Consider the following 27,014-nt stretch of genomic DNA (forward strand, 5'->3'; position numbering starts at 1 on the left):
CCTCCTACAGAAGAGGAATGGTGTTTTATTGACCTAATAGAAAATCACATTTTAAAGAACTGCATAAAGGAAATTTATATTTCGGAAGATTTCACTGCACTGCATAGCTGAGGCTGAAAGAGGACATTTTTTTTGGAGGTGGTTGTTACCGGTAAGAAGATATATATATAAAAAAAAAAAAAAAAAAAAAAAAAAAAATGTGATGTGATGTCAATGTCTGTGTTTTCAATATGGATGCTCCTGTTTGGAGCTTAATTAATTAAAAAAGTAGAAAACCAAAACAACGTGGTAAAAGATACAAGTAAAACGATGTATTTTGAAAAAGGTATTTTGCAATTACTGTTAGGAAAAAGCAAGGTTGTAGTGAATAATCTGTTCCACATCTTGTTTTACCCAAAAGGAGAAGTTTGTTATGATCTCCTCCCACTCAGAATGACAGCTGAGTTATCACTTAGCTCGCTGAGAGACAGCTCATTCCAACACTTCAAAATAACCACACTAGCCACAGTCGGCACTATCTGATTTCACACTATTCTTGCTGCTCCTGCTTAGTATGGCAAGTAGCAATTTCAACACGCAGCTCTCCCTCCCTTTCTTCTTTACTGATGTCTGTAACCAGTGACACCCTAATTCATTCGCTGCCCTATTTCCATGGGCCTGGAGTTTCATTGCTGATGCATTTAGGGTGAAGAGCCTCTCCACCGGGGGCCCAGCCGTCTTGCACACACCTGGGAGTCTCCTCCGCTATAACACATTCTATTTGCACAAATTGCTCCAATTGTGTTTAAACATGACAGGCAATTCCCAAAAAAATGACTGAGACCGTCTCTAGTCTTCAGGGAGACAACAGAGAAGTGAGGGATAATTGAGATTTGTCTCTTTTTTTTGCTTCGTCGTTGTTAAACACGAGAGAAATTAAAATTTTACGCTCTAAAAGTTGCATGAAAAAAATGTAAAAGTCCCATCTTAGAACTACTGCTTTGTTTTAAATGTCTTTCAATTCTTCTGGCTGGGAGGAGCAGAAAAATAAGAACGGCGATGCGTAGGATTCGTTGATTGCATGTGCTCTACTGCAAAAAAATTTAAATGGAGAATACTAATGAGAATATGCTTCATATAACAGGTACAAGCATTTTACAGGGTTAAAAAGAACATAATGAAGCAACTTGTTGCAGCATCATGTAAAGTATAATTTAGTCAAAAGTAAGAACAGGAGAGCTAAACTGGCAGAAGATTATACAGCATAACTGAGTAAACCGGAAAAATCACAGCTGAGGAGTGGGTGCACGAAGCGCTTCAGCGATAACCAAGACTTATTTAATACAAGTCCGTTCACAAACTATTTCCAAAAGCAATCACAGTCCATACAGTGGGAGAGTGTTACTGAACAGCACAAGGCAGCTGTGATTAAATTTGCAACAGAACATGCACAGAAAGATAGCAGCTTCTGGTGTTTAAATTCAGCTTACATGCTTCTGTTAAGCGCAAAGTATGTTTGGAGAAAGTAGCGGGATGAATTCAACCAAGACTGCGCCAAAACTGGGATTTCACTATTCAATAAAATAAGATTGTAAAAGAGGAATTAAAACTTTTCGGGTAACAAACTGTCACAGAGAAGGAAAAAAAATACCTTTAAGTATTAAAAAAGATATTACTCCCATGAAATAAAATGTATCATTTTCAGTCTCAAATCTGCCTAAAATCAGCCTAAAGAATTAAGTTTATTTTGCCAGGAAGCCTTAACAGCATAGAAGGGAATAGTTTATTTTATTGAACACTTATGTTCAATAAATTAAAACAACCTCCAATAAGGCTCATTTTTAGATTAAAAGTCCTGTTGAAATCAACAACCTTTCAGCCGGAATTAAAGCTTCATCTGTGTTAATGTTCTGCTTTTTATTGGTTTGGTGTAATATTCTAATCTTAAAAGCAGTGTTTTCATTATCTGTAAGCAGAAAATCATCATAATTAACAGAGATAAAGAATATGTAATCAATTTGTATAATGTGTTTCAGTTAGTAAACTGAGTTCTTGAAAGAGATTAACTGCTTATTAATATTGTAATTAATTGAATATGACTGTATGCAATAAGAACAAATTACAATATTGACACCACAAATAAACAATTTATATAGTGGATCTAGGCAATAATTGAGTCAGTAATGATCTTAATTATTAATATCATCACTATATTAGGCACAAAAAAACATGAACAAAGATGAGATTGGGGACTGATTAAGATCTGCATGCTGTAGATACAGTAGCATGATATAAATGTTTATAAAGGTGGATGGAAACAATATAAAGTTTAAAGACTGCCTCGTGTAAAACAAACCAGAAAATACATTAGATATTTATGGCAGTACTCATTTTAGCTCACCTATATCAACCTTAGCAATTAGAGCGGAAGAGTGTGCCATAACTGCACCTGCTCCAGCTTTTCCTGTACAGGTTCTCAGAGCCATTTTACATTTAAATTTCTTCAGTAATAAATTATTCCATGAGTTAATTTCAGAGGAAGCGGCTAAAATTTCAGGGGTTGTGTTATCCACCTGTCTACTCTCAGAAGCTATTTCTTCACTGAACATTTATTGAAATTACATCAATAACAGGGTTTGTATTACTCTTCACGAATTTCATAAATGTCTTAAAAATATTAGAAATAGATTCCTGCATACGACACAGATCAGACATTCATTCTCTGTTGTGACAGAAGTGTGTGCCTGCAGCTTAAGTGCTTTTATGCTCTCCGTCGTTGCTAAAGAACGGAGGACTAAGTGTGGATGAAAAGCTGCAGAGAATGCTCAAATTGCATTTTTAATTCTTAACACACACCCTGAAAGGCAGAATCCTGGCAAGCACGCTCACTTCTACTGCCAAAACCTGGACAATGCTAATTGCTTGTCATATTTAGGAAAATTACGTGGGAAACACAAATGCCTCATTAAAACGATCTTTAATTCTATACAAGTCAGTTTAATTTGATCCTGACAGGGAGTGCTGGTGTGATCACCATGTTGATTTCTTACGCTCACTACCTTTAATATTTAACATTTTGTTCCACCGTGCTTTCCACTCTGGACCTCAGATGGATCTTTTTGAATCATTTCAGGGTTCTTCTTTTGGACCAACATCTCCATCATTTGAATACAAAAGATTTGTTATTTGAACCGTCTATAACCGACATGACTAAAAATAATTTTTCTTTTGTTTTGGATTTCTTTGCAAATTGTCTCATATGTGCAAATTAGGGACTCATCCTTATGCATACCTCTACCTGAGCAAAAGAGACAGAAAAGGAGGGACCTGCTGATCTGGTCACGGTCCTGATGGAGGCATTTTTAGATGATCGATATCTGAAGCCCTGACAAAACTCAACTTCTAATGCCTGTGGTGTGTGTGCTGTCTGTAATTGTCGATTTTCACCTGCACCACTTGGACTCTTTTGTTGTTTTGTTGATGAATGAAGCTATGGATCTACATGTTTCATAAGACATGTTGTAAAACGGGAACTGTTAAAAGATCGAGGGCAACAACAAAAACAGACTCAGACAGAATGTAATTTTACTATTTATAATCTCCCAGATCTTCTTTTCTACCAGCAACATTTATAGACGACAATTTGGGATGTCTCCATCTTGGCTGCCATGCTACATTAACTCCTTACTGCCTGAATTTGTTAACATTACATGTATAAAAAAATAATATGTTTATGCCATCCAGTAGATTTTAAATTAAGTGGGGATGGTTAACAAGCATACAACACAGACAGTAATGTAGAAAACATAAAAGTGCACACATTTTGCATCCAAATGAGCAAAATTAGACACATTTGAGCATAACCCAGCTAGATGGAGGCCAAGTTATTTATATATAATCCTTGGTAGACGTGGAATATACATTAACAGCTATCTGCGGTGTGCACAGCACCTTGGCTATGTGGTCTTATGAGGCAAATTTATGACTGTCTGCAAGGGGATCATTCTGGGAAGACTTGTGTATGTTCGAACATATAAAAGCTTGCAATTATTGCTACCATAGCTCAAACAGCAAAAGAAAATGTTTGTTGTTTGCAATGCTACACTTTAATTTAAGCTCAGATACTAGATAAATCCAGTGTACACATAGGTACCATTACTCTTTAAATTTACCAGTTTTTATTGTACACACATCCCAAAAAAAATCATTTTAATTTCACTATAATTCCCTAAAACTCCCTTTTATTTAGTAAATATTTTCATTTTCTGAAAATATAGTTTTTAACTCAAACAAATGTTAGATCATTTTATTTTGTGTGTAACTTCAAATGACGTCATTTAGAAGCCCAAAACATTGTAGGAAAACTTTAATCCGACCAAAAAATGACCAGTTACACAACTTCCTTTCCTGACTGCAGACCCCTTTTTAATGATTAAAAAATACTTAATTTAAGCCCAGAAAGTGAGTGAAGATGTTATTAGAAAAGCAGACGGACTATTGAACCTGCCCAGTAAACAATATCAATGCTGTGGCGAACAGAAGTATTGTACAACCTTGGGTTACAGGCTACTTCTCGACCTTCAATATGCTGTGTTGAAAGAAATAAAAGATCCTCTAATTGAAGTGAAAGTGTTTAAACTATCAGTGTCCTTCAGCAGAGAAAGTTATGTTTTTTTTTTTAACTAAAGATCCATGGTGACTGAAAACTGAAAAGCCAATTCTAACTTTTCAGTTTTAGAGTATTTTCTCTGTACAACTATATTATAGTAAATTAATAAACAACAAAATGTGCTCCAAAACTTTACTTTATTTGTAAAAAAAAATATAATAATAATTTTGTATTAATATTTAATATGTTGCATCCCAAATGAATGCTTTGGTTTGAAGATTGACTAAATATAACGAAACACAAATGTGAGTCAATGCTGAATTCATGTTTTCCTCTAATTCTGGGATTTGGATTACGCAGCCCCCCCACCCTCATATGAGTCACGCTCAAAGCATGCGGCGGCAGTCTGTCACTGTGCAGTACACCGCACATTTTGTTTAGATACAACCCCAAATGCAAAAGTATTTTGGGGGATTTGTTTGTGAGAGACCAACATAAGGTGATGCATAACTACATACAGTATCTCATAAAAGTGATTACATCCCTCACATTTTCAACATAAGGATTGAGCTGTGGAGAAGTCTGCAGGAGGTTTAGGATAATAAATGAGATCCCAAACTTCGATCATTTCACAGATCATTGTTCAGTCGATTCTCCAAAACAAAAGGACAGCACAACCGCAAACCTACCAAAACATGGATGCACATGGAAATTCTGGAGGAGCTACAGAGACTGACAGCTCTGGTGGGAGAATCTGTCAACAGGACAACTATCAGGCGTACAAACCACAAATGGTGGTCTCTATGGACGCATCACAAGGAGAAAGCCTTAAGTGATCATGTTGAACATTTGCCATAAATCGTGTACAGGTCTAGTCAGATAAGACAAAGTTTAAACTTTTGTGCCAACATGTAAAATGCATATTTAGAGGCAAACCAACACTGCACAATACCCCGAATAAAACATCTCTATGGAAAAACATTGTGGTAGCAGCATCATGCTGTGGGGACACTTAGATAGGAAGGTGGATGGAGCCAAATACAGCACAGTCTGGATGAAAACCTGTTAAACCTGTAAGAGACTTTAGATATCCCAGATATTCTGCACCCAAACCTAAACATACTGCAAAACCTCTAGGGTGTTAGACTGACCCAATCAAAGTCCAGGCCTAAATTCAATTGAAAATACTTGGGAACACTTGAAAATGCTGTTCTGAGATGTGCTTAATTTAATCTGATGAAGCTTGAGCTATTTTAAGAACAATGAGCAAAGTTATGTATTTTATTATGCAAAGCTAAGACATACTGCAAAGGGTTTGCAGCTGTAACTCCAGCTAAAGGTGGTTGTAGAATTCTTTGAGCCAGAGGGGTTTAATACAACTGAATGCTAAATTTTCTTCAGATTCGTGCTTATTTTTTCTTTCCCTTACAATTATGAACAGCTTTGTGTTGGCATTTCAAACAAAAAAATCCAATAACACGTTGATTTATGTAGTTGGACTGGATGTAAAAACGTTACAGGGTAATAAATTGTTTTGCAATAGTAATTTATCCTATGATAATGTATGTTAGTCTCTTCAAAGACAAAAAACATCACTTTCAACAGGCTTGAGTGTACTCTGTGAATGTTTTTATTTTTTTTTTCAAATGTGAAAATAAGGTCGACTTTAGGGTTTGGCCTGCATAGATGTAGGATCTCCACCTAGTTGCAGACCAATGGGACATGTTAGTATTTTCCACCACCATCTACAAAAAGCCAAACAAGTCAATATTTCTTGAAAAACTGCATTAAATCCCTCCATAAGAAGTCCAGAAACTGGAAGAATGGATTAAAAAGCCATTTGGCTGACATACCACTGATATCCAAGACTCTCCATGCTGGCTATTCATTCACTTTGTCATCCTTCTGTATGTAGATATGGATTTAGACACAGCTATAGATGTAGATATATGGACCTATAGACACAGAGGCAGGAGCAGAGAGATGGAGCAGCGGCCAAAGATAGAGCTGAGCACAGAGGCATATAATCCGAATTCAAAAGCAATCATTTTTGTTCTCAGCTCATAAACCCGTCTTCAGTTGATGTGTAAAGCAGTAAAAATTGGGGGTGGATGAAGGTAAGGAACAGATCTGAAAGCTTTGCAGTGATGTCAAAGCTCAGGCAGCAGCTGCTGTGTCATTGAGAATTTGACCTCTGGAGTAGAATATGAAAAACAAAAAGAGAGGCAGAGTGGCAGACAATTACAATAATTAGAGATGAGTAGATTAAAGTATATTTTTGCTCATTTAAAAGAATTGTCTTTCCAAGCAGACTCCTAAACAGAAGAAAAAAAAAAGGTTTAAGGCAATTATGAAATCTAATTTAAACAAATATTGAAAAAGTTACTTTGGCTATAAATGTAAGAAATTCAATTCAATTAGTTTTTTGTAACTATGGCTTATCAGATGGCAAAATTATTATTATTTTTTTTAAGAAAAATGCAATATTACATAATAAACTAATGATTTTTAATATTGAAATGTCTTTATACAGTGTACCGATTTAAAACATCATTTTGCATGAAAAGCCAGGACTCTGCTGAAGTCTAATGGAAGCTAAATCTGTCTGGATTGTTGGCTCCGTTATCTCTTCCAATTAGAAATATTCCATAGATTCTCTGCTTCGTTAAGTTCAGTCAATTACGGTGATACCATAGTTGTTAAAGCAGGTATTTATACCTTTTGGTAAAGTAGCCAGGTGCCTAATTCTGCAGCATCTCCTTAAAGCTTGTCAGCAGAAGGAAGCATGAAAGGCTCTAAAATGTCCTGGTAAGTCGCTGTGCTGACTTTGTATTTGATAAAGCACAGTGGAACCATTACAGCAGATCACCTCACACAACTTTGATTCTGCGCCTCTTAGTTTTCCTTCAAAACTGGATTTCTACATGTAAATACAGAATGTAGTTTCATCTGAAAAAGGGCTTTTGACCACTGAGCAGCCCGGTCCTTCTTCTCCTTAGCCAAAGTAGGATTCTTCTAATGTCTCCATTTTAGGAGGGGCTTAATGCAAACAAAAGATTACGTCCCATTTTCAGAATTTATCTGAGTGTGGTGACCCTGAAGCACTGACTCCAGCCACATTCTACACCGTGGGAATCTCCTCCACACATTTCAAAGGGATTTATTTCACTAAACCTTCAGTGCTGTAGTTATGTTATTCGTGCCCTTTCTACTGTACCTTCTCCTTCCACCTAACGTTCCAGTAATACACTTGGATACTGTACTCTGGACCGTCAGCTTGACCTTTTGTGGCTTACCCTGTTTGTGGAGGGTGTCAGTATCCGTCTGCAGACTCAAGCTTAATTTTGTGGACCACAAGAGAACATTTCTGCAAGAAATATCCTTTTTATTGGTTTTATTTTATGAGAAACATAATTTGTAAGACATGCTCATACTCCAAATTAATATAAATAACTGCTTTAAACATCACTTAATATGTAATGAAATAATGACTCAATTTCTTAGACACTATCAGTTCTTTTGACAAGAAAATTAGTTAAAAGGACCTAGGTTTTGGTGAATAAACTCAAACCTATGCAGATACTTCTCATGTTAGTGGAGTTTTTGTGCAATATAACAACAGTAATGAGATTAATTAAGAGGAGCTCTTAGAATAATCCCACATTTATAAAGAAGTTTGAACCTTTGCCTGGTCATTGTACCAATGTGTCAGTCGCCACAGTTGTGATCTGCAATGGCTGAATCTTTTTGTGCCTCCAGATTTGGCCGCTGCTACTGCTGCTTATAGCAGTCAGATGAAAGTGTTATTGAGAGTGCCACTGCCAGTCCCTCCAACTCCCTTGAGGTGCTGAATGCCCTCCTTAAGCCCTTCATCAGGATCTGCCGGCACGCTCACCATGGAGCCAGAACCGTCACTACAGTAAAACCCTTTTCGTCTTTGACTTTCACACTTGTACTGAATTCTGATAACATAAAACATTGTCTGCCTATGCACTGAATCAAATCTCAAGCCTGACCAAATTTATGTTCATAATGGTGTAAAAACTGAGATTTATAGTCATAACTTTACTTGAAGATAGTTTAAATTTTTTTTTATCCAACAAAAAAGCGGGACCAATTTCAATGCAGCCCCTTTTATTTTACTAATTTGATTATGTTCTTCATGACTCAGTGAAGCTTCACTAACTGTAGAGCAATCTTTATTGCTCCACAGTTAAATCATATTTCAAAGAGAATTATAATTTGAGCAAGGTAGTGATTTACAATTCATAGCAGGGAAATGTTCTGCTAGCGTAATCTAATTATCTGGGGTGCCAATAGACGATCAGAACACAGCAGCAGAAAATGACAGGACAGACTTTTTCTTAAGCATATATGAGTCCAAATCATCATAAAAACGTTTGATTTAATTTTTAAGTTAAAATTAGCACACATTGCTACTAACCATTTACGCACGACACAGTAATAGCTTGTTCTATACTACAACCATCAAGATCTGAACACCCTGCTCCGCCAGAGATAGTCGTTTTTAATGTTTGTCAGAAATGCCCGATAGAGTTAAGCCCAAATTTAATCATAACCATGGACGATTTAGACTTAAAACTATTTTAATTTAACCAAGAACTTTGTTCCAGGCAGGACACAAAATAATGGTAAAAAACGAGCATCAACTTAAAAGAAAAAGAAGTCATTTTATTAAAAGGAGAATGGCATATAGAAAATTGCATGCTCTGAAGAATATCATTTTAGAATAACTAAGCCCAGGTTTGACCAATCTACATTTAAAATATTTTAGTAGAACTGAACAAAGTTCAGAGTCAACAAAAACAGCAAAATAGCCCTTTACGCAAAGAATGGTAAATTCAGAACAGTGATACTTATTTAGCGTTGCTACTAATGCATTGGGAAAAATTAATAAACATTTTTTTTTAAATACCCAAACTTTATTTGCCAAGCAGTCATCATTCAATAAGGGTTTATAAACATCACTGAACACATAAAGTGTTGCCACCTCTTGATGGGAAAAACACATTGATGCTGTATAATGGGTATTTATTAAGTTATAACAACCCAAAATTAAGGCCCCTATCCACTCTCTATTGCTCTATGAAGCAGCGAACAGCAACCCCTACCAGACACACACACCCAGGCATCCATCCATCCATCCATCCATCCATCCATTTCCTAACACGCCTATCCCTTGTGGGGTACACCCAAGCATCAGAGTCTGAAAATAAACCAGCCCATTTACGTCGTGACGGCCCTGTCAGCTGACTGTTTGTTTGTTTGAGCTGTTGCAGGAACGGATCTATTGGCTGGAGTGCAGCAGACAAGCAAATTGGAAACACCTGAATCCATCACTCTGAAAAGGCTTAGATGCTGCGCAGCAACAACAGAGGGTGAATGGGCTTATCTCGCCCCTCTGTCTTTTGCCATGGGTTTTCCTCCAAGGTTTGGTTTCAATTAGTCTGGCATTAGTTAGTTGGCTTGGTTTGATATAGTTTGCTGACTTTACAGTTTTTTTTTTAATACAAATACTTACAAATTGTTTTTGTGTCCCTTTTTTGTCATAATTCCTGAGCCAGGTTGTGAGGTGTTCTGTCTCGACCCACTCCAGCTTTATATGTCTCATGCAAGCTAATAGCAAAAACGGACCCAGATAATAATTACAGTGGTGATCCAAGTGTGTTTTAACTAGCAAAACATGTCAGCTGCTAAAACGGCCACACAGCACTGTGGTGCTTGCATTACTGCGTATAACTCCCTCCACAACTTCCTGTAGTGCTTTGTAACAATAGAAGACCTTTATGAAGATCAATTAGACGGTTCTGCAGTTACATTGGGGGTTAACTTTTATAGTCAACATGTGTTCAAGCAGACTGATCATTGCAACCCTACATGTGGTGAAATATTGGTTTAAATGTGTAATTTAGTTTAGGTTAAGGGGAAAATCTCAGAGACACAAAAAAAGTAAATAGCAATGCTATCGTCAATTAAAAAATAAATATGTCAGAAGCAAAAGAAAAGCAAAAGGGAAAGAAAATCTGTTTTATTTTTTTTTGTTTGAGTTTTTTTAATCTTTTACCTCTTCCTCGCTGTTGAACCATCTAGGATGAATAAACAAAGCCAAACTAGACTAGCCACCGTACAAAAGTTACTGGCTATTCTTTTAGCATCTGCCAAGAATCATCTTTATTTCACTGCCACATCCGTCAGTATCACCAGCTGTATTTATCGTATCACTGAAAACTTCCCCCACTTTGCGACAGGCCATTAATAATGGCTCACACTAAATATTAACACTAACTTCATTGTTCTACATGCCCTAGATTTACGTAAACGCGGCGTTGTAAATGTGCACAGTGGCACAGCAGGGGGATGAAAAAACATCAACAATGTCAAGATCTTGTGGTCCCTAATAAATAATGTGAAATTTGTCACCCCTGAAATGTTTTCCATACAACTTTAATCCTCTGTCTCCATCACCAGTCAGCCTTTGCCAAGTTTTATCAAACAATAGGTTATATTTGTGATGCAGTTTTACTACGTATAGAGCCGGCAGGAATGTCAATAACTATGAATGATCACCAGATTTAGTAAGGATAATTTAAATATTAAAACATTACTATATTTTTAAACCACAGGGATACATTCTAATTGATTATTAATATCCACTTGTCTTATTGGACCAAAATCCATTGTATCTGTGGTTTAAAAAAAATTCTATTCCCTTAAATATCCCATAGTTTTTTTTCTTTTCTCATTTCTTTGTCACCATTTGGTCGAGTTTTTTTCTCTGCCTTTAGATTCCCCATCTCCATTGAAAAGCTGACAATGACTGAATAATTAAGTACATTACTTCAAATCTGTCAACCCCCCCCCCCCCACCACGTCCTGATTCTCTCTAGACTGTCTCCTCTCTTCTCCTTCCTTGTCTCATCCCAGCTTCCTCCCCAGTCATTTGCTGCTTATTAGAGAGTCTCTCTGTCAACCTTGTCCCATCTAATTCTCACCCAATTACAATCTAAATGAACCACAGGACTGCTTAACTTGCTTTGCCTCTTGCCATTGTTTAATTTGTGACGGTAACAAACTCCGATTAGGCCTCTGCAAAGGTTCATAAATTAAGCACTCAAGACCAAATTAATCTCCATTCCCTGGTATAAATGAGGAGTATTAAATTTTTCCATATGGATCCTAGCGACAAGAATAACACAAGGAGTAAATAATCTAAAACGACAAGAGTGAGCGGTGACCTTTTTAACTTGGAATGGCTCACCTGCCAGCTAACCTTTACATACAATCTTTGTAATAAAGCAGCTTTCAACTAGAAATATCTCTGCTCCAGAGTTAAAACTGGGCTATTTTGTTTAATTTTACTGTCTGAATGTGAGGCATGAAGATGGCACCACAACCACGCCTTTTTAAATGACACAACTTGCTAACACAGAGGATATTTTCTTATTTCTGCTATCAGTTGTCCAACAACTTAAAACTGTTGTGGGTATCAGATGCATAGACAAATAAATTGTTACTTTACTGTACGAGACGAGTACAGAAGCTCTTTACTTGTAAAGTTTTTGCTGAAAGTGTAAAGTTTTTCCCTGTTCTGACTGGTAGGCTGCCAATATGCTCCTTTGGCGTTTCATAGCCTTGCAAGTTTTGGTCATTTTGTGACCAACTCTTTCTGGTACCAAATGGTGCCATCTATAAAGTAACATTCATATTGGGTCTGCACCAATTTGTACCTGCCAGGGGGACGCCTAGTACCCAATTATTCCATCCATCCATCCATCCATCGTCTATATCCACTTATTCGTGCAGGATTGCGGAGGGGTTGGTGCACATCTCCAGCGGTCATTAGGTAAGAGGTGGGGTACACCCTGGATGGGTCCCCGGTCCATCACAGAGTACCCAATTATTGCATTTTCTAAGATATCCCTAGACTCTATTGTAAGGAAATGGGGCTTTATTTTTAATCAACACAATTATTTTGGTTTGGTCAGTGGTCCTTACGAGTCGTATTTCAAAAGAGTTCAGATTTAAACATTTCATGAGCATTTCTATCACAATAATTGACTACCAAGAGAAACAACTTAAAGTACATATGGAATGAAATGAAAATGTGCAGGTATGAAATGAGGGTACAAACTAGCGGATAGGTAGCCTGACCCAGACTCATTCTTATTCAAACAGTGTTTTGTGCACATGTTATGTTTTCCTTCAATGTTTTTAATTTGTTTGTTCAGAAGATAGATAAAAGCAGATTTCTCCGCATGTCTCAAAGGGGTGTTACAATTCAAGTTACAAGACTTTAACAAAGAAGTCGTTCACCCAAAGTCCGCGTCAAGTTTCAAATATTTGATGGACAAGTCAAGTGAAACGACTGAAGGGCAAGTTTTCTTTTATTTCTCTTTGGCCTAAAACCTATTTTCAAGTTTTGTACAACGCAATTAAACACTTTCTAATCAAATACATGTCATAAAATGTTCTTATAAACTGCTTTGCAGCAGGTTAGGATTTTTAATATTGTCATTATGCCTTGTTTAACACAGGAACATTCATCAACTTTTTCATTAAGCATTCAGCAAAATGAAAAACAGCTTTTAACTATTTTAACAGCTAAAGATTTATGCCAAAGGGAAAAAAATGCAAAAAAAATTAACACATTTTCATGTCAAATTTCTAAATTAGCCAAAGTGTTTTTATTTTGTCTTTGTAATGACTTATAATCAGCTCCCTATGTCCATATTGCCCATTCCTTCACTTTACAGTGCTCTAATTGCTCCGGGGAGGTTGGTTTCCCACACTGTAAAATGATGGATATAAAGAATATCAGGGAAACCATGTTTTACGTCAACTTTAAAAGCTTTGTAGTCAACTCTAAACAGAAAAGATGTTTTTTAAAAGTGCAACAATACGACATAATTAGTAAGGTGTGATGTCACGATAAATGAGAAAATAAACAGAAAACCAAATTTGTATTGAAAAGATATATTTTTGTTGTTGCAGTTGACAAAAGCTACACACTGGCAGAATAAAATAAGTTTAAGTAAGTTTATTTTATTGAAATGAAAAAAACTAAAGCCTGTTAATACAGTTTGACAGACATCTCTGTGGTGATTATCATGAAGCTCCTGCCAACAGAAACAGGTCATTGTAAACCATCATGAAGCAATAGTTCACAAACGTCAAGGCTAATAAGTCAAGCGCACTCTTTTGCAGGTAGAATATCTGTATGCCGAGCATTCTCTAACAAAGCTGTAGTATGTAGTTTACGCTCTGGCTTAGTTTCACTTTTGATTACAAGAGAAAGATTGTTACTAAGATCCAACCTCCAAACAAAGAGTTTCAGCAGTCTCATGTCTTTAAAGCGACAGTCAAAGGTAACTCAGAAGTGTTTATTTTTGTAACTTAATCACAATTCAAGACTATAAATCTGACAAAAAATAAATAAATCACAAGGGGAAAAAATCTAATTTTGAGAGCAAATCAAATTTGCAGCTTACAAGCTTGTTGCATTTTACGATAAAAAAATGTAAAAATTTTAAGATTTCAAAAGAGAACAAGGTTGTCTTTATTATAAGACAACCTACATTTGTCTACAGAGAATTTCATGCAGTAGTAAACTATTGCTGTAGGAATCGTGCTAAAGTAGTGCAGCCAAGAACCTCTCAGATTTCAGCTTAAAAAAAAGCTTATTTCTTCAAGAGAACCCACTTAGTCAAACAATGCACACACAGCTAGAAAGCAATTATTTTGTAAAAAACGTTTTTAATATGTTCATATAAAAAATAAAACAACTGTCAACTAAAAATTCTAAAGAATTAAAATATGAAGAGAAAAAAAATATGGTTTCCAATAATAACTGTACAAAAACAAATCCTCTGTGTCACGTTTACGTCAAATAGAATCAAGCTCATAGAACTGTGAGCAGAAAAACAACACTCTTCAGACAAACACTGTACATTATAGAGTCCTAATCCTTCGAAGTGAAGTCACTTGTGAAGAAGGCAGCATTTTGTCCTAAAGATTTTATTCAGTCTCACTGTCAAGCTTTGCAATAGCAAAAATACACAAAACTTGAAATGTGTGAATATGGCACCAAACAGAAAGCACTTCATCTTCATTAGCGGTTCTAGTGCAGCTACAGTAAGCACAGCTTTTCAAAGCAACTTAGCTGTGAATGCAAACTGAATACAAATGGTAAAGCCAGACTAAGTCCATCATAAACACAAATAACAAAAAGAACATGAACCGTGGTTACAACAGATTTTTTTCTTTAATGTCCTCATCAAAATGTTAACTATCCTTTGGTCCGATGATGCACCTTTAATCTTAAAAAAAAACACCCTCCGTCATGAGTATTTTACAAACATTACCATATTTCAACAAACCCAAACATCAAAAGCAAAAAAAACCACGGTTGATTGTTATAATTATAGGTAGCTTCGACACAGTGCCAGCCACCTAATAGCCACTCCTGATAAAGATGTATAAGAACTAAGATAAATGCATCATCTTCACTGTAAGCTTAAGGGATATTCCTCTGTAATTTGAATTTTTTTACTTCTCAATTTAATTGTCGATTTGAACAAAAAGGATTAAAAAAAAAAAAATCACCATTGGCACCATTTCTTATTTAATCTCAAGGCAAAAATATGATCATATCAATTCAATATTATAGACATAAAATTTCATTAGATTAGATTTCAAGGTTTAAAATTACAATGAATTAAAATATCAATCAAAAGGGAACTTAAACAGGAGGAACTGCTGCATTACTGTATTCTTAGGTTGATCAGAAGGATAGTAATCCATGACTTTGTTTCCCCTGAGGTATAAATATAATATAACACAGAAGTCAACTCCTATCACGTGTTTCTAGGCAGAATGAAGAACCATATACATCTTGGAACAAGAAACTACATTAAAGAGTGGTACCTGGGGTCACCAAGTCTAGATTTTTTACATGCTATACACATGCTAACAAAGTGTTTGGAAGAAAAAGTTAAGTGTGGAGGGTTTGTGATTATGGGGGCCTTTTTTCGCTTCTGAAAGTCTTGGGAACAATCATTATTTATCAGTGTCAGATAAAGCTGGAGAGATTAAAGCATAATTGGTCTTTAAGACTTTTTTTAATCACAACTTAACCAGCAGCACCAATAAATTGGGCTGACGCAGTTGTAGAGCTGATTGGCTATTGGTCCTCTGCTATTGAATCTAAACTCAACCAGCATCTCTGAATCAGTCTCAACAGCCAGATTATGTTGGGTTCAGTGCAAAGACTGAGTGGCCATTACAGGCATAACCCCTTTGGGCAATCACTAAAGCGGCGTATGAGGAGCAAAGTCAAAGAAACATTACTTTCCCGTGCCTGACAGGGCAAAACAAACATCTGACAGCAAAATAATTAGTTACGTGTCAAATTTACCGAGAGGTTGTCACTGAAAATGAGTGATTTAAGATGCCGTTTGTGCAGCTGGGGGTTGGTCATAAAGAAATATGTGGAAATCTTTACTAGCTAGACTTCACACATGGCTCTGCGGAGCAATGCTACCTCCGAAATTCTTTCCAGGAAATAAAACTCTTAGGCCACTTGAGCCATAATTGTAATCCTGCTACAAGCGGGATGTCTCATCTTTTATTATCAGATCTTTTATTCTCGGTTTCCCCCAAAAAGCCCATTTTATCTGAGCTATTTAGGGGTGAACTACGAGGAAGGTGTGTTTTCCAGTAATCAGAGGACCAAAGCACATGGCAGACTAACGGCAGAAGAAAAAAAAAAAAACATATCGTGATGGAGCACAACGTGGCATATTTTGAAAAATGCTGTTTTGGTTTGAACACTGTAAGTGTACTCACATTGATTGATGCTCCCGTCTGCTTTCTCCTTCTCCTGCAAACAGAGAACACACACAAAATTGGTTATTACACAGGCTGAAAGGAGCGATCCTCCTTTTTGCAGCTTTTCACATGCCATCCATTACTCTACCTTTTCCTCTTCTTGGGGGGAAAAAAAAAACCCAGACAGTGGCACAAAACAAGGGCATTCAGATAAATAGAGAAGGAATGAGACAAAATGTTGGTTGATGACAGCAGATGAAATAAAGTCCAATACAAAGACAGAGTCAACTTAATCATTCTAATTGGAAATACACTTGCAGATAAGCTGCAAGATACCAGGTGTCAACATATTCTACAGGAATGTTTATTCAGATGTCAAACAGTTGATCCAAACTAAATAAGCATTTGTCAGTCCTGTTGGAAAGGATACCAGCATCATGTTCGCAGGTAATGGCATGTCGCTGTCATTCATGGGCTTTCAGACATGATATCCTTTTTTTTTTGATGATGATGGAAGTTACATCTGCTCTGGCATTTCTGTTTAGCTGTGACAACTTCCTGGAGGGCTGAGCTACGGCTGCCAATAACTTCATGCTCTCTTTGTGTGGATGATCCAGTACGGCTGACCCTGTCGTTCTGTGTTTGACCTCTTTCGTCTTTTAGACAAAGCAACTCAAGGAGCTATTGGCTCAAACTGAGCCTAGTTCTGCAGATGTCCTCCTGTTAAAAGGAGGATTCTCCTTACCACCGTAGCTATATGCAGGCTCAGTATGAGAGACTGCTGCGATACACCTTGCAATCGACTTTCCACATTCGCTGTTTGCATTCTTCATGAGGAGAGATTACTGCAAATTCAATGACTTGATGTAACTCATCCCTGATTTACTTAGAAAACATTTTACCTATTGGGATAATAAATAGAACCTGACTAGGATCAAGTAATTGACTACATAATTGAATTAACTACATATTTGGGGTAGCAGTGGAGGGCGGGGACCTTGGCGTTCCGATCCTCGGCTGCAGAAGCTGGCTCTTGGGACGTGGAATGTCACCTCTCTGGTGGGGAAGGAGCCTGAGCTTGTGCGCGAGGTTGAGAGGTTCCGACTAGAGATAGTCGGACTCACCTCGACGCACCGCTCTGGCTCCGGAACCAGTCTCCTTGAGAGGGGCTGGACATTCTTCCACTCTGGAGTTGCCCATGGTGAGAGGCGCCGAGCTGGGGTTGGCATACTTGTTGCCCCCCATCTCGGTGCCTGCACGTTGGGGTTTTCCCCGGTGAACGAGAGGGTGGCCTCCCTCCGCATCCGTGTGGGGGGACGGGTTCTGACTGTTGTTTGCGCTTATGCGCCAAACAGCAGTTCAGATTACCCACCCTTTTTGGAGTCCTTGGAAGGGGTACTGGAGAGTGCCCCTCCTGGGGACTCCCTCGTTTTGCTGGGGGACTTCAACGCTCACGTGGGCAATGACAGTGGGACCTGGAGGGGCGTGGTTGGGAGGAATGGCCCACCTGATCTGAACTCGAGTGGTGTTTTGTTGTTGGACTTCTGTGCTCGTCATGGATTGTCCATCACAAACACCATGTTCAAGCATAAGGGTGTCCATATGTGCTCTTGGCACCAGGACACCCTAGGTCGCAGTTCAATGATCGACTTTGTTGTCGTTTCATCTGACCTGTGGCCGCATGTCTTGGACACTCGGGTGAAGAGAGGGGCGGAGCTCTCCACCGACCACTACCTGGTGGTGAGTTGGCTCCGATGGCGGGGGAGGAAGCCGGTCCGACCGGGCAGGCCCAAACGTACTGTGAGGGTTTGCTGGGAACGTCTGGCGGAGTCCCCTGTGAGGCGGAGCTTTAACTCCCACCTCCGGGAGAACTTTAAACACGTCCCGAGGGAGGCGGGGGACATTGAGTCTGAATGGACCATGTTCCACGCCTCTATTGCTGAGGCGGCTAGTCGGAGCTGTGGCCGCAAGGTTGTCGGTGCATGTCGTGGCGGCAACCCTCGAACCCGCTGGTGGACACCAGCGGTGAGGGAAGCCGTCAAGCTGAAGAAGGAGTCCTACCGGGCTTTTTTTGGCCTGTGGGACTCCGGAAGCAGCTGATGTGTACCGGCAGTCGAAGCGGCAGGCGGCTCGGCTGGTCGCCGAGGCAAAAACTCGGGCGTGGGAAGAGTTCGGAGAGGCCATGGAGAAAGACTTCCGTACGGCTTCGAAGCGATTCTGGTCCACCATCCGGCGTCTCAGGAGGGGGAAGCAGTGCAGTACCAACACTGTTTACAGTGGGGGTGGTGTGCTGCTGACCTCGACTCGGGACGTCGTGCGTCGGTGGGCGGAATACTTCGAAGACCTCCTTAATCCCACCAACACGTCTTCCATTGAGGAAGCAGAGCCTGAGGACTCTGGGTCGGGTTCTCCCATCTCTGGTGCTGAGGTTGCTGAGGTTGTTAAAAAGCTCCTCGGTGGCAAGGCTCCGGGGGTGGATGAGATTCGCCCTGAGTACCTTAAGGCTCTGGATGTTGTGGGGCTGTGTTGGTTAACGCGGCTCTGCAACATTGCGTGGACATCGGGGGCAGTCCCCCTGGATTGGCAGACTGGGGTGGTGGTCCCCCTATTTAAAAAGGGGGACCGGAGGGTGTGTTCCAACTACAGAGGAATCACACTCTTAAGCCTCCCTGGTAAGGTCTATTCAGGGGTTCTGGAAAGGAGGGTCCGTCGGATAGTCGAATCTCGGATTCAGGAAGAGCAGTGTGGTTTTCGTCCTGGCCGTGGAACACTGGACCAGCTCTACACCCTCAGCAGGATTCTTGAGGGGGCATGGGAGTTTGCCCAACCAGTCTACATGTGCTTTGTGGATCTGGAGAAGGCATTCGACCGTGTCCCCCGGGGGATCCTGTGGGGGGTACTCCGGGAGTATGGAGTACCGGACCCTTTAATAAGGGCTGTCAGGTCTCTGTACGACCGGTGTCAGAGTCTGGTCCGCATTGCCGGCAGTAAGTCGGACTCGTTTCCGGTGAGAGTTGGACTCCGCCAAGGCTGCCCTTTGTCACCGATTCTGTTCATAACTTTTATGGACAGAATTTCTAGGCGCAGCCAAGGTGTTGAGGGGATCCGCTTTGGTGGCCTTAGGATTGCGTCTCTGCTATTCGCGGATGACGTGGTCCTATTGGCTTCATCAGGGCGTGATCTACAGCACTCACTGGAGCGGTTCGCAGCCGAGTGCGAAGCGGCCGGGATGAAAATCAGTGCCTCCAAATCCGAGACCATGGTCTTGAACCGGAAAAGGGTAGAGTGCCTTCTCCGGGTTGGGGAGGATGTCCTGCCCCTAGTGGAGGAGTTCAAGTATCTTGGGGTCTTGTTCACGAATGAGGGGAAGATGGAGCGGGAGATCGACAGGCGGATTGGTGCAGCGTCTGCTGTGAAGCGGGCGCTGTACCGATCCGTTGTGGTGAAGAGAGAGCTGAGCCAAAAGGCGAAGCTCTCGATTTACCGGTCGATCTACGTTCCTACCCTCATCTATGGTCACGAGCTTTGGGTCGTGACCGAAAGAACGAGATCCCGGATACAAGCGGCTGAAATGAGTTTTCTCCGTAGTGTGTCTGGGCTCTCCCTTAGAGATAGGGTGAGGAGCTCAGTCATCCGGGGAGGACTCAGAGTAGAGCCGCTGCTCCTCCACGTCGAGAGGAGCCAGTTGAGGTGGCTCGGGCATCTGGTCAGGATGCCTCCTGGACGCCTCCCTGGAGAGGTGTTCCGGGCACGTCCCACCGGGAGGAGACCCAGGGGAAGACCCAGGACACGCTGGAGGGACTATGTCTCCCGGCTGGCCTGGGAACGCCTTGGGATTCCTCCTGAGGAGCTGGCCCAAGTGGCTGGGGAGAGGGACGTCTGGGCCTCCCTACTGAAGCTGCTACCCCCGCGACCCGACCCCGGATAAGCGGAAGACAACGGACGGACGGACGGACGGACTACATATTTGTGTGCATAAAATTTATGTTTTCTTGTAAAGTGTCTTGAGACGAGTTGATGTGAATATCTATAAGTAAACTAAATTTGCAATGACTTACAAAGTATTCATTTAATCATTTAAATTAATTTCTTGCGATTATATTTGGTACTTACCTTTCTTTAGACGCATAAGAGGAAAGGAACTGAACACACGAAATCTATACCTTTGATTTCTCCCAGATTGACAACATCTTGTGTGCTACTTTGAGCATATCACATTAAATTCCAATCAACGTACTAACATTTACATTATGTCAATTTTTTTGCTGTTACTTTTTATAGCAGCTGTCATGTATGCCAATAACGTAGAATTTGTGCAAGGAATGTTTTGGCAAAAGGATGGATGCTTTGAAGTGCATTGCGTGCTTATTAGTGACCGATCACTTGTGCTTTTTATAGCTTAAGGACTTGCATAAATTTGTCAGCTTGAGATGCACTTCATTAATATATGCAAGGAAAACAAGCAATCGACATGATATTTGAAAATAGAACAATGTGGTCTTTCAGCGCAACGCCACATCTGAACAATCCAATATGTGGCAGCATTTGAAGCGCAGTGACATTTTGCATTCTTGTCCCTCAGCATGGATGCCACCGGTAATGAGGCTCACTGATAAAAGCGTGTCTGTCTAAACCCCCCCCCACACACACACACCACCGCGGCTTCCCAGGAGACCAAGACTCCCGCGAGGAGCGCAGCAGTTGTAAGCCTCCCTGTCAAAGCTACGTCTTTGCAGCTACATCTCTATTCCTATTTCCTCACCGCCTATGCCATCTGTCCATCTTAATTGCTGACATGCTTCCTCGTGATGGCCGGATAAAACTGTGTGAGATCCTCAGCACCGCCTTCCATCATCTCGAGAGCAGCGGTTTGATCAATTGATTAAAGAATCAAATCAAGCACAGAGGTGACAGAGAGGTTCTTATTTCTAAAAATACTGTTCTGTGGCAAACAGAGTTGTTTTTGTCACTATATTTTATACATTTAGACATGAAGATATTACCATATCATGTGTAATTAGTAGTAACCGTTTTTGTTTTTTTGCCCACTTTCTTTTACACTCTGCAGTGCAGCTTTCTGTGCCTAGATGAATTCAAATAGTTCCCATCTGATTTAATCTGAGCAAATAAGAAACCAACTGGGTTTCAGTGAAGAAGGATCCGATGTTGTTGGGTTTTCTTTTTCCAATTCTTTCTCTTGGTAATAGAGGCTGACAGGTGTATTTTTAAATACAAGTTTTGTTTTTCCATCAGGTGAAGAAGTGTTTTAATAGTGACAGATACAGTGTGCATAATTGGGAAGGGAGAGGATTCACAATCTTTTTAACCTTTGTTGCCTGAGGCGGTTATCTTGACTTGTGTTGCACCTTGGCTTCAGGGCGCGTCACAGACAGGTATTAGAGGAACATGTTAAATGAGGACAACATCTTTTCCACAATGTAGTCAGACTTGAAGTGTGCCAATGTTTCCTTCCAGTTTGACACTAAGCAATACTGACTAAAGTGTACGTGTCACACTGCTATCTATTGTTAAGGAAAATAGTGTACAAGCTTTTAATACTTCACAGTGCCTATGAGAAAGGATGCAGCAGTTGGATAAGAACAGCTTGAGTGTGTGTAAGATAAGGTTAGCTCTGGGGGGTTGCTGTTGTAAGACAGCTAAGGAATGTTTTTTCACCCCGAGTAGGGACTGGATTTATACTTATATTTAATTTTATTTTATCACGGCTGCAAAAGGAGAGGCAGAAATCATCAAGAAACAAGCTGGGACTGGATCGACCACATGGGTGTTGGTGGAATCGGAGCTGACCACTCCCCAACTGCAGGGTCTACATGGTGACATTACAAATATTATACGAGTTTGTGTACAGGTAAATTGAGTTAGCCGTCTTCGCTTGGAGCCCCAGACAGAAACGTCTGAGAGTGGTTCATCTGCTGGCGGAAGTGAATGAGCTCCATGTATACATGCTTTGTACTATTCAACTCTTTTATTACACTGGGCTTAGGGCTGGCCAATAAAACAACAATATATATCACAATAGACATGTGATCAATATCCAAAGAAAATACCTATAATTGTGTACAATTTCACTGAACCTTGATCCAGAACCGCCGAACATTTTGGGGATGTAAGCAGAGGTAAAGGCTTCAATTCAATTCTATTTATATCTATATAGCGCCAATTCATAAAACATGTCATCTCAAGGCACTTTCCAAAGTCAAATTCAATCAAATTATACAGATTGTGTCAGATTATACAGATTGGTCAAAGAATGTCCTAAGGAAACCCAATATGTGGTCTCTCGGCCTCTCATGGTGCAACTGAGCATGGCTGGTGATAACAACTAACTCACTCTTTGGTAAGATGTGTAACATGTGCAGTAGCAGTTTAATGTTTCGCCACCGTACCTCATAACTGCTTAAACATAAAAAAGTGTGTAGTGAGAAGGGAAAATGAGTGCAACAGCTCCAGAGAAAATTTTGAATAAAAAAGGGAAATGTCACGTTACCAGTCTGGCAGCGTTTAGGATATTTTAAGTCCGACAAGAGTCTGTTGTCTGCAAACTATGCAAGGCCGTCATTCCTACCAAGTCTGTCAATACGACAAATTTATTTTACCACCTCAGCCTTTCTCATCCACTGAAGTACAGAAGTGTCAAACAGCCATTGGTGTCTGGTTAGAACCGACAACCATCAAGAGGTACTCAGCAGAAGTGCCACATGACATAATATCAAAACGTTATTGAGAAATAACGGATGCAGTGGCATATTATTTAGTGAAGGCCATGCTACCACTCAGGACAGATACAAGAATCTTATTCGCGTGCTTGAACCCTGTTACATTCTACCAGGTCGAAAGAACTTTTCCAAGACAAATATTCCTAAGCTTTACGTGATGTGCAGGGAATCTGCGGAAAAGGAGATGCTGTCAGCAAAGACCTTTTGCACATTGACCACACCACTTATTTGACAGTTTTTCATGGTTGTGTTGACCTCTTTTTAAAGGTTAAAAGTAAAAATATTTAAATTAAGCCTTTTATCTTCTAGTCCTTATTTCAAATAGCGATAATTTTTGGTTCATTTTATTTTACCTATCAACTGAGATGAAATGCTTATATGGTGATACAGTTTTCAGCCATGTTGCCCAGCACTAACTGGGGTTTAAACTTAAATTGTTGTCTGATTTATTAATGGTAAAATGTGTCCTTAAGTTCCAGACTAAAACAACACAAAGTTAAGTGCATTTTGTGAAACATCAAGTCTCGTCACACATATGAATTATTTTTGTAAGTTCTGTTCCACCACCTAAATGTTTAATGCTCATATTAAAGAAACTGGGAGTAAAAGCCATAATTTTCATCTGCATTAGAGTGGGGTACTTTACATTAGCCATGATCTAACCATCTTGTTTTTTTATTAGCGTTTATTTAATGATCTGAAAATAAAACTTCTGTCCTTTATGCAATTTATTGCTGCCGCGAATTGGTCAGACAGTTGTTAGCTGAATTAGTCAAAGTAGGTCAGATTACACCAGTGGGAGTAGCTCTGACCTTTCAGAACCTTGTAATGAGTGAATCTTCATCAGTGGAGATGGAGAGTCTGAAAGAGGCATCTATATAGCCTTAAAACTGTGACCTTATAGCACAAAATCATTCGACCGTGGCTTATGTGACGATTATATAGTGTGCTTTATAGTAATCAATGCAGAGAAAGGCAAAGCTGGAAAACAATTAACTACCTCTATGCATCGTTCTACAACGCTGAAACACAAAGGAGATACAGTATTAACAAGTTAGCAAGCAGCTGAAAAGTCTCACCCTAGCTATAGCAATGCAGGGTTTCCGTGGCGCACTGCCATGGCAAAAATAAAAGCCGCCACACCTTCAAATATATGTTTAAACAATGCAAAGCATGAGATGTATACATCCTATATTATGTATAGCCTATATTTGAGCACTTATACTAACTATAATCAGAGTTTGAAAAGAATTTAAGTATCATGAAAAGAAAGTACTTAACTGTACTTTATTTTGAAAAACCAACACCACCAGCTCTTTCCAGTGTTGCCCATTTAGCATCTGTGTTACTATATTTAGAGACTTATCAAACTCCTCAAGCGATTTTCTTTCAAAAAGTGACAAGTCTATCAACTTGTTTCTGTGTTGATGGCAACTTTAGGTGACTCCAATTGTTCTGGAGTCACTGTATTGAAACAGCGAGAGCTGAGCCCATTCCTTCTCCCTCAGCTCTGTCTCACAGGCTCACCACAGCTGCTGCCTCTTCGTCCTGAAAGGCCTGCATGCAGTTAGAGCAAAGAGGGCAGAGAGAGGAGACACATGCCAAAAATAAACCGTGCACCCACAAAAGTGCAGGTGATGCCGCCCTGGATTACAGCGGAAATTAAATATGATAGAAATATAGTTTTTAAGGAAGGAAACCCTGCAATGACCTTTAGAAAAGACTGAAAAGTTCTGGTTTTTCAGTATTGTCAATTATTTTATTTTTTAATTAGAATTTTTTTTTCAAAATTGTTATTTCATTCATTGTGCTCAAACAAACCAAATAAACATAAAAACATGATAAAGTCCTGGATGAAATATCATATATTGTGCAATTACAGTCCTGTTCAAAATAATGGCAGTCCAACATCAGTAACAAAATCAATCGCTGGTTTTGAAAGAGATTATAATCGTTGCACGGCAAATAATTTACCAGGTTTAGTAAAGTAATGCAGACTAGACAGATAAATCATGCAGCTGATTCGGTGTAATTGAATCATTCATTTAAAAGGTGCATGCTCAAATTAACAGCATGGAGTTCAGTCAGTGAAGTAATTCTTTCTGTGGATCATTCCAAACCTTGTTTAGGAGAACAGCATGGTTTGAGCAACATGATGATCGGAGACAGGAAACCATATAAAGATATACAGATACTAAGCTAACAAATGCTTGAAAATAGAAACCAAATCTGCAAAGATAAGGGAACAGGGGGGAAAATGCCATTTCAGTGGATTGAATATAGCTAAAATGGCAAAGACTAGGACATTAGTCAGCCCCAGATTAATCAAAGGTCTACTGTCCCAGATGTGCCAGTGTTCGCAGCTTCTCTAAAATACGCAGCTGTTCTATTTTTGCCGCACCGTCTCCACGTCAATCTGGAGCAGAAGGGATCGTTCAGGCAAGAAGTCAGCTGATGAAAAGCAAAGTGGATCCGGTAGAGTTTACAAGTAGAAGACTATACGTGCAGACTTCGGATCGCATATTACTCTGAAACATCAATACGTCATTACCTGCTACTCCAGCACCAAGCCACCAGAGGATCTCACTTGATACTTGACACCATGGACAACAATTTTAATTTTATTTAAAGTCTACAGGTGGACTACTATAGCGTGATCCGGGTCCCACCGCGCAGAGGCACGCCGCTCTACTGACACTGCCGGTGGAATAGGGCGTCTGGCAGAAAGGACAATGCTCCCACACCACTTCCACATTCAGTGGAACCCTGGGGTTAGGTATTTCACGATGAGCAATCCAGTGTATGGCGTCTACTTTGATGCACAATGAGGCTAGAAAACATTATTCAGCAGCACAATAACTTGAGAGCGGGGCAGAACCAGTGAGCAAACAATCTTAATGATGAATGAAACCTGACACCACAAAACAAGTGTAAACCTGTTCTATACCTAGAGAATACTCAAAAATCAAACCTTTAATGTAAACATTACTGTTTCCAAAAATCCCTAAATAATTTCACAGAATCAGTTTCACCTGTTATATGTCCCATGCATAAATAAAAATACTGCCACTAATAGCATTCATTTATCATTTTCTTACCTGAAAGCTTTATTTCCCTTTCCATTTTGGGCTTTTTAATGTTGTTTGGAAACCAGGCTTCATTTCTCCTAGTGAGTTTTGCTTCCTGCTCCCTGCACACCAGGTTTCCATTTCCCAATTAGCACAACTGCAATGTTCAGTGCCGCCCTCAGTACAGACAGATCCTAAATGTGCTCTGTGTGATCTTTGTTTGCTTTGTGTACACCTTTAAGTTAAAGAGTTAGTTTGTTTTAGCCAAACACTTTTTTAGATGCTATTTTGGACGTGCGACCTATGCACTAAAAGTGCAGAAATATCCTTTAGCTTTATTTTAAAACTGGCTACCTCCCCATCTCCTTACCTCCACAATTTAGTACACAAGTACAATATAAGATCTAAATAACTGAGATACTTTTTTTATATACAATGACTACAATTTATTAAAAAGTCTGAAGAAAATAATTAGAATACATTTTTGGAATTAATATTAGAAGACAGTTAATAAATTAAGACTGTATAAACAAAGTTGCAACTGTGCAACATGCATTTTTGTAATCTTTGCAATTTGATTTCTGTTTTAAAATGTTTTGATTCCAATGTCTTGAAATAATTTAAAATGGCATGTTTTAACACGTCCTATCAGAAAGGGATGTGTAGGAGTGTGCTGGTGGTGCAGGGGCAGCGTCCACAACCCATGTATGGAGGCATTAGTCTTCAATGCAGCCATCCAGAGTTCAACTCAGCCTACTTTTATTAAAGGCTACT

The 27,014-nt window shown here is 39.5% G+C and overlaps 1 protein-coding gene across 2 annotated transcripts in view; it reads right to left on the minus strand.

Moving 5' to 3' along the window:
* LOC118561801 (follistatin-related protein 5-like) overlaps positions 1–27,014 on the minus strand; it is a 120,509-nt gene that overhangs the window by 59,000 nt on the left and 34,495 nt on the right. For both annotated transcript variants that reach the window (XM_036134031.1, XM_036134032.1), the window contains exon 3: positions 16,454–16,487. In XM_036134031.1, the coding sequence (XP_035989924.1) occupies positions 16,454–16,487 (34 nt within the window). The remainder of the gene's footprint in view (positions 1–16,453; positions 16,488–27,014) is intronic.

Source organism: Fundulus heteroclitus, unplaced genomic scaffold (genome assembly GCF_011125445.2).
Source record: "Fundulus heteroclitus isolate FHET01 unplaced genomic scaffold, MU-UCD_Fhet_4.1 scaffold_72, whole genome shotgun sequence".
NCBI lineage: Eukaryota > Metazoa > Chordata > Actinopteri > Cyprinodontiformes > Fundulidae > Fundulus > Fundulus heteroclitus.